Source organism: Clytia hemisphaerica, unplaced genomic scaffold, assembly GCF_902728285.1.
Source record: "Clytia hemisphaerica strain Z4C2 unplaced genomic scaffold, Clytia hemisphaerica genome assembly, whole genome shotgun sequence".
In the NCBI taxonomy this organism is placed as follows: Eukaryota; Metazoa; Cnidaria; class Hydrozoa; order Leptothecata; family Clytiidae; genus Clytia; species Clytia hemisphaerica.
Genome location: NW_027104462.1, coordinates 48,944 through 58,322, shown reverse-complemented (window position 1 = coordinate 58,322; position 9,379 = coordinate 48,944). Strand labels below are relative to the sequence as shown.

General features: G+C 35.9%; 1 protein-coding gene across 1 annotated transcript; it reads left to right on the top strand.

The window, feature by feature from the left end:
* Positions 1 to 211: 211 nt before the first annotated feature.
* LOC136821108 (Golgi-associated plant pathogenesis-related protein 1-like) lies at positions 212 to 5,832 on the top strand. Its single transcript, XM_067077334.1, has 7 exons — positions 212 to 320; positions 1,262 to 1,291; positions 1,744 to 1,890; positions 2,325 to 2,406; positions 3,168 to 3,243; positions 4,182 to 4,371; positions 5,549 to 5,832. The coding sequence occupies exons 1-7, from the start codon at positions 275 to 277 to the stop codon at positions 5,791 to 5,793; spliced, it is 816 nt and encodes a 271-aa protein (XP_066933435.1). The 5' UTR covers positions 212 to 274; the 3' UTR covers positions 5,794 to 5,832.
* The last annotated feature ends 3,547 nt before the right edge of the window (positions 5,833 to 9,379 follow it).

Here is a 9,379-nt window from a genome sequence, read left to right as displayed (position 1 = left end):
CCAGCTGTATTTAAGTACCAGGCAAATAAAAGACGTTGAAATTTATACTTTATTAAGATACAACCCACACATAAATCAATTATTTTCAAATATTTGACAAAATACAATCATATTTTAATAAAGTGTTTATTTAAAGTATTCTGTATCAACTATATACTTGACAATTTCGAGCAATTTAAACATGCTGTATTTGAAAGTGTGTTTTTAAAAAGGCTATAAATGGGAGTTCCCAAGGTTTTTCACATATTATCTCATTGATTAGCCTCGACCAGTCATGGATTGTGCTTTGGTGTTAACACTCTTGTTGGCCCTTGTTTCAGGTTCGTACTGCTGCCTTTTTTTGTTACAGCCCCTGGGGCCCGGGGGTACTAGGGTTGCGAGCTCACGGGGGGGGGGGGGGGTGCCGCCCGACTTTTGACCCTCGGACCCTTACTGGGACTAAAAAGGAGAAAACAAAAGAAAATTTTGTGAATTTTACGACACTTACCGGGATAAATTTGACCATTTTTTACCAAATTTCGATCTTTCTGGGGGCAAAAATTTGAAATTTTCCTAATTCTCCTACCCTTAGTGGGACTGGAATTAGATTTTCTGATTTTTCCGACCCTTAGCGGGACCTTGGAAATCCAAAAAAGGTACCCTCAAGGGCGGTTCATACCGTACCCTCCATTTGCCTAAGTATGCCCCCTAGGCTACCCCCCCCCACCGGGGGTCTGAAGCTGTCTACTGATCTTGCAAAAGCAAAAACCTGTACCGAACTCTTCTTCGACACACGTCAAGTTTTTCAAAATATAAAAAATGCCCGTGGCGGCGAGATCATTCAGGCTAGCAAAAGCAATACAATCTTCTTTTTTTCATCGGAAATGCACACGGTTGACGCTCTCGGTTTTTGGTGAAGATTTTAAATCCCATTCTCTCCATTCCATTTAAAGCATAAAAAGACACTAGTACCCCGTCATTGATGGAATTACTTATTCAAATTCCACGTCAAAATAAAGTTAGAGAGCATCAAAAATTAATATCTTTATCATTCTAAGAGCTTTTGATGAGCAAGCTAAACCAGAATTTGTGGCGACGGGGGCCGTCTAGTTCGTTTCTATTCTTACTCAACAATTTTTATGCTAAAGGATCTAGATTAATGGTCTGTTTGATCTATAAAATGTCTGATTATATGGAATTGCCGAGGAATACGGGATGGGAAAAGTTACCTAGCTCTCTCTACCTTTTTCTCTCACTATTCTTTTTTATTTTACTTTTTCAGCCTCCTACCAACTTACACAACAAGAAAGAAGTAAGATATTTCTGACGATTTCCATGAAAAACTCTGAGTAATTTTTATCGCAGTGACATTGAAAATGTAACCCTGATAATTTTGACAGATATGATAAGAGTATACACTGATTCAGCAAAATCCACTTAGGGGCTATCTTCAACCAAATCTCAAGCTAGCTATCTGTTCCTAACTGACAAAAGAATAAAAAACTATGCACAGGCCCAAACGGAAATATTTGAAAACTTTGAGCAATCAAGGTACTACTAAATCAACCTGTACATATTCTCTCTACCATTTCTTACAAAGATGGCTGATCCTGGGGTGAAAATAACGTCACATGGAATCATTCTATTGTACTATTGTAATTGTAGTATTTTTCAGTTTTGCGCGTTTCAAAGATCTATAACCATTTTGTCTAACTTTGCTTAGTTTGTTCATGAGAAGTTTTTTTTTTGAATTTTCTCCTTCAGACTTATGCTTGAACGTGCATAACAAATTACGATCATTACATCAGAATACGTCACCCCTTGTTTACGATGTCTCCTTGGAAACGCAATCGCAAAAATGGGCCGACCATCTTGCGCAAATCGGACGCCTGTCCCATGATATGAATTCAGGTAAGTCTCGTACCCAGAGCAGCTATTAAACTAAGTGGCTGGGTATGTGTACAATTAGGATTTTCCATAAATAGTCCGTGCCCCCCTGTTGAGGATATCGTATATCCAGGGGTAAAGTGTCTTTTCAAGTAAAAAATACGATAGGGGGTATGCATCTTTATAAGAGAGGATATCCAGGAAGTAAGCATCTTTATAAGAGAGGATATCCAGGGGGTTGGAAAAAACAATATCCTCAACAGTGGTGGTAAATTTTTTTCTTCTGGAAAAGCCCAATTTTGGTATGGCTGCGAAAATTTCCCAATTTTCTGAAAATTTAGGCTTGTATTTCTAAAAAGATTTTGTGAATGTGCGAAATTTTGGGTCATCTGGGGCCTCTTCTTCAGTGCCCATCAGAAACGTTATAAAGCCTCGGAGAAATAAATACCTTTTTTAAGGTGTTGGAGAGAATTTATATTGGAGCCAATCATGGAGAAGTTCAACCAAAGGTGACAGCAGTGCCAAAGCTACTCTCGCGTGGTATGATGTTTTAAATTATTCCTCTGATTTACTGGTATAACTAAGAAGATGAAATACTGTATACATTCTTCTAAAAATTTAGGGTGTATGCCACTTCCGGGGGGGGGCACTGATATAATCTGGCCTACGTCATGTGCGCTTAAGGGTGAGGTTTTTCAGCATACCAAAATGCACTGTAAGGGTGTGTTTCTGTGAGAGATTGCACTGTAAGGGTCGAATTTTAAAACAAATTCAAAATAAATGATAAAAAGAAAGGTTTGTTTGAAAAAGTTTCTCTTGTCTGATAATTACAGCTGACAAGACTAATTTTCTCAGTTTTTCTTTGAAACAGATAACTTCCCAAGCTTATTTTATCACGCAGATTTACAGCTGAAAAATATTGTGCACTATAAGGGTTGGGTAAATCATGAGAAAATGCAATGAAAGGGTACCTTTTCAGCCATATTGAACTGCACTGTAAGGGTGCGATTTTGAAAAGCAGATTTTGCGCGGCACATACCGTCGTTTCGAAATCGAGTGCCCCCGCCCCGGGATGCCTCTAATTTTCAATTTAAAGAATAGATCTAGTGGCAATCTCCTGGCCTATTCGGATGCTTTCGAATAAAACACTTGATCATAATATCATGAATTAAAATATGTATTTTTATTGGCAATCTTCAATTCTTTTTTGAAATACAGCACTTCTTAAAACTGACTTCGCCCTTGAGTGGTGACTCGAGGTTTTAGAAATTAAATAAAATTAAAATCTCATTCAATAACAGGTATGAAGAAATCAAGGATTATAGTTTTTCATCTCATCAGTCAACTAATGGAAGAGCTGTCGGACATTTTACACAGGTATCACCTCCTTACTCCAGATGAGCATAACTCTACTTTCTTTATGACTTGGCATGGTTAAGTATCTAAAGCTGGAAACCCACCATTAGAAGAAAACATTTGATTTTGAAGAGATGATTCCTTATGAAAACCTTTTTTTAACCAAAAATGAAAACCTCTCCTACACTCCTGATTACCCCTGGTTCGTTTTGATCTTGAAATAGGTTATAATGGTGCTCAGGTATCACTTCGTTCTAAAAGACCTTCTTACCTATCATTCTATATGTCAGGCTGTGAATTTCGACAACATTACTAATAGATATTGACCAACAGGCTGCACGTTAAAAAAAAAACAAGTTTTACGAAAATAGGGGTTTATATCAATCCAGAAAGATTATGTGGTGTGGTAATTAAGTGGTAACGTCATTTAGTACTTCTAATTCTTGACCAGGAAAGTAATGAATGATTTTTCATGACTTTATGTAGTAAAAATAATAAATATTTCAAGATATTTCCTTGGGTCAGTAATTTAATGGAGAAAAGAATCGAGGGGCAAATCACTAAAATAAATCTCGTACACAATTTTATAAATCAAAAACAAATCCTAAATCTCGTACATCATTTTTCGAGTGATTTGCCCCTCGAAAAGAATAACCAGAATTGCATGTTTTTATTTAAAAACTATTCGACCTTAGATCAATGATAGATTACCTAGATTTTTACACTCTGATGATGACCTCTTGTAGACTTGTAGTGAAGGTCGAATATATCCCAGCTGGCACACAACGTTATTTTAACGTTCATCTAACGTTAAATGGACGTTATGAACGTTAGATAAACGTCGAAAAAACGTTGTGTGTCAGCTGGGATATATATAATATTTTTGTTTATAAAACCATGACGCTTCTGGTTATTCTTTCCACCAATAAATAATTTGTAATTCAATCTTTCTTATAAAGTTAATCTGGAAAGAGACCAAGAGCCTTGGTTGTGGAATCAAGGAGGTCCGTAAAAGTGGCCGTATTGAAACCTACATTGTCTCCAGATACTCACCAAGGGGAAATTCCATTCGCCGAAACTGGGGTGAAAGCTCAAGTCAAGCAAGAATTAGAGTTTATGGTGCTAATGTTCAAAAGAGAAATATTGGAGGTAAATAAATCTGCTTTGACTAAATACACGGGTTGCAAAATTATATCAATGCAGTCAAAACATGTGATTACTTTACGTGATTTTATTCCCATGTTACTTGCTTTACAACTTCCAGCTGAGAACTTTATTAGTGTCAATAAATTCGAACCAATCAGAAATAAATGTCATGTAACAAGTACATAAAAATTTCGAGTAAAAGCGTGATTTGTCTTCAGACGTTCATTTTGCAACCTGTGTATTAAAGGTTTCAGTTTTTCTCCAGAGATATCGAGGAAAAATGGCTTATTATGTACCCTGAGTATCAGGGGTTAAGTTTTCAAAGAATATATTAACCTCTGAAATAATAGACAGACTTTATATTATGATTCTCTATCACTGACTCTTTTTAAAAAGCATTGATGACATTGTTGAGTTGTGTTTTCAACGACGGGAATATAACTATCAACTTTGAACTTAATCCAAGATCTTGGATGGTCGTCATGGTTACTTTTCTCTGCGTTGATTGCGCGCTGAATAGAATCTCGATTGGTCGGCACAGGTCAATATATGATTTTGGCCTGTGCTTTTCTAGACAGGAGAACCGTCGTGTGTTTTTTTATAATTTGATGTACACAAGACGGGTTCGAGCTGTGAGTCCAATATTGGACTCACATTTTTTACAGTAGGAAATTCGAATTTAGCGCTGTCTTCACTTACTAAAATAAAAACCAAATTTCGAAACTTGCGCTTTCTCTAAGAAAGTGTGACCAGTAAAAGAATAACAAAATTTGATTGGCTATGTTTTCAACCGTTATTAGGATCTGAGAAATTCAAACTCTCAGCCCATACCATGCTATATATTTCGCCATCAGTTTATCAAAGAAGAAATCATAGTATGGATTCCCAGGCTAGTGCTTTTCACGGTACTGATTATGGTCAAAAGAATTCAATGCTTCAAAAAAGGGGATCCTGGCTCCCTCCCTCAATGTTCCGTTCAGATTTTAGCAAACTTGGCCGTTGACCCGGCGAAACTAATTGAAAAACTATCTAAAAGTATAAATTACTCGATCGGCTACCAACGTAAAATATCTTACTGAAAACTAGGTGCAATTAAAAATTATGTGCAGATAATATTCTCCCGTAGTTTCAAACAACATCGTAGCAATCAAATTAAATATCATCTTATTTTTATATCTAGCTCAAACGCCAACACTTCCAGAACTCGAGAAATTGACTGGTGGAAGTGGAACTGGACCTATCCCAACAGGTGGACCACTTCCACAAACCACCCAACGCCCTGCAACACCACCCTCCAGTTGTTCAAACGCCCGTGGTGATGACTATTGTAATTATGTGTTAAGATGTGGGCGTAATTACTTATGTAATGGTACACATAAGAATTACTTCATGCAAGACTGTTACAAAGCATGTACCTTTTGTTAAACAAAAATATTTTAATAAGAGAAAGTATTGTATTTTGAAAACTGAAAAATCTGAATTTTCTGAAAATAATTTGATAGTAAATTTTTTCATATTTACCAATAGCTAGGATCTTGCTGTGATTCATCTTTCTTATAGTCTGATACACGTCTGCATGCCCTTTTTTAAACATGTAATTCATGATATAGAGTGTAAATCTCCTGTTGAAAAAAACACTTCGTCCTATGCAATTCGAAAAATCCTTGGTCTTTTTTCCCTGACATCATTAGACGTAAAATAATTGCTTTTTCGATATTTCTTAATTCTTGCTGCAAGATGTCTTCAAATTGTCTTATTGAAGATCGGTCGAGATAATTATCACCCGGTAATAAAATACCCCGGATATCCGGGGACGAAATTTTGTTCAAACTTTCCAGTGGGATGGGGGCTCCACCAGAAGTTTGTGATAAAAGATATGCTTTCGTATGAAAATAACTTTTTTAGGCTGTTTTACCGCGCGCAATTTGTCCAGTCTTATTAGGTTGAACTGTTGCATGGGGAAACTGAAAAAATAATTGATTGTTTGAGAGATAGTATGAAATAGTTGAATTTAAAACAAATTTAGTGTTGGTATTTAAACTGTTTTTATTATCATATCTGTATGTATCTAGTACACGTTTTTTTTTTTATTAGAACCTAGTTTATAAGAACATATAGGCTGAAATTCGTCGAAAAATTAAGAACATCTTAAGAACATGCCCAGCCTCAGTTTGGAAAAAAATGACAAGAAACTACAATTTTTTCCTCTTTTTAAGCAGTTTTAACCGAATTTAGGGGTGGATCTTCAAAAGTCGAGAGTCAAATATTGTCCAAATTTTGCTAAATTTAAGTCCTCTTTATTTTGTATCATATTGTCGATTTAGAGTAGTCTGAAAAATTAAGAACGCATTTAAGAACATTTTAGGCTGAAAATAGCTAAAAAGAATAAGCACATCCAGGCTCAGCCAAATTTTAGGTGTTCTAATAAAAAAAAAAACGTGTATCTAATTTATTCCATTCTAGTTGATAATATTACTTGGTTTTCTTCGTCTGGTCTCTTGACAAGAGTGGAAAGAAAGAACACGCCTCAAGGCTTTATTAAAATTCTTATAAATCAAAGTATATATGATTGGATTGAAGATAATTGAACTTTTCCCGAAGTATGCTGAAATGTTTAATATAAAGGGTGAGACTGCTCCACGGCAAAGTCTGTAAATTATGCATAGTGCATATGGCCTCCATGAAATAAGGAATGCTAGCAACATGATTAGAAACATACGTGTGAACGATCTTTGAATGTCCATAGTATGTTGCGTCATGAGGGAACTTTTTCCTTGGTAGCGCACCGCTTTCTCTGATAGTTTTCCATATTCTTTCTTGATGACGACGTAACATGTCACACTTGCGGCTATCGGTATGACATAGCCTAGTAACAATAACGAATAGTTGTATGTTGTGACGCTCCATGTATTCATATTAATGTCAATGCTACAGCGTTTTGTAGAGACGCCCTCATGTGTGTAGTTCCCCCATCCTAGCAAGGGACAAACGCCGAGAACAGTACCATATATCCAAGCTAGATCGACAAAGCAAGCCATGACACTTTTCCTTTTTAGCACAACGTGCGCTCGATATGGATACTTAATGGCGTATGCGCGCTCGATCATTAATAGCACCATATGCATAATAGAGCTCAGCGAGGATGACGTCACAACAAATGCCGCTATTTTCCAGAACAGAATATCATCTGTTGATGTTAACTCGAGTGAAAAACCGAACAAAGCTGGAAGAATGTCGGATACAGCCAAGCTCATTAAAATAACATTACGCAAATTATGATCGCCTTTCGTTATCATAAAGAGAAGAGTTATAATCACTAATAGGTTTAGTATCGTTCCCAATACTGAGGTTAAGCATACAGGGATAATCACGACGACGGACGAAAAATGTATAAGGCTAGTGAAAATACGAAATTTGATTGGTTGAAACTCACTAGCCTGTTAAATTTTCGTTCCTCGTCGTGATGTTACCGATTTACTTAACCTCACTAATATCACCATCACCAGGAGAAAAATATATTCGTACGTTACTTCCAACACCATTATGGATTCGAAAAATGGTTCTGGTTCTTTCTTTATATTACGTTATTCTCGTTATCTTTCAGCTAATCGGTACACAAACTGATATACCGTCTTATCAAAGAAGGTTCGTCTTCTTTAGTCTTAGCTTAAAAAACATTAAAAACCCAGAAATCTAATTTTATTAAAAAAGAGGCTATAAATCATCAACCGTATGTTCTAGTTGGTATCCTCCTCCCTTTTCTAATCTTTAAACAAATATTATTTCTATCATCAGAAAATGAAATACTGACGCCTTTGATTTTGTAATTCCCAGCTAGCATACGTTGTTTTAACGTTCAAATAACGTTATTTGGACGTTTTGAATGTCACATGGATGTTGATTTGACGTTGTGTGCCGTCTGGGTTGTCATTATCAATTGCTTTTAGTGCCAAGAAAATTTTGCAATGTGAAAGAATGTAAAGAAGTTTCAGTTTAGCTTTCTCTGAAACACAGTCTGTTACGACAGTGAAGAAAATTTTTCGTGTATATTTCAATATCATTTATTATCGAAGAATCAAAGAACACAACGTTGTTTCAATGTTCATCTAACGTTATATGGACGTTAAGAACATTAGATAAACGTTGAAACAACGTTATGTGTACCGGCTGGGAAGAACTTTATTAGCCGATCTCATATTCGTGCATCTGTTATATGCTACTTTTTATTTTAGACACAAATTTATGACGTGCCATATGTCGTTTTATTATTTTCAGGAAGATAGCAATTTTTGCCATTATGTTAACCTTTTCGCGATGTTTCAACATCAATATTTCTCTACCGTGAAAATCACAGGTCGAAATCATACATCGACGCTGTGCCGACGAATCCAGATTCTATTCAGTGCGCAATCAACGCTGAAAAAAGTAAACATGACGACCATCCAAGATCTCAAAAACCCAATTATGGAGCCTAAAATAGGACGAAATTTGGCGGTACGTTATATAAATTAAATACACTCTTCTCGAGATGCATAAATTTATTGTTGTCCTCGTTTTCAAGCACATTTCATTGCTATGAAATTATACATTTAAACCAATTTAAATTCCCAAAAGGCAAACATTAACTCTAAAACAAAAGTACCTGAAATTCAAAATGTCTCATGAGGTGTAAACAACACAATTATCACTGTGAATATGTAATTTTATAGCAATGAAATCTGTTTGAAAACGAGGACAACAATAAATTTATGCATCTCGAGAAGAGTGTATTCGGCGGACGGCGGAAAATAGAAATTTTAGCGGGGGAACTTAATTTGGCGGATTTTGGCCGAATCCAAATCCACCAAAATTTTCTTACCGCCAATATGTCTTCCTTTAATGTATACAAGTCATAAAATTTTGCATGAATTATGACGATTTTACTTTTATACAAAAATTTGTCCATTTTTTTCGGGCCGCACTGTATAAGATATCCATGAAAACTGGACCGATTATTGTGTTTTGGTAAAGT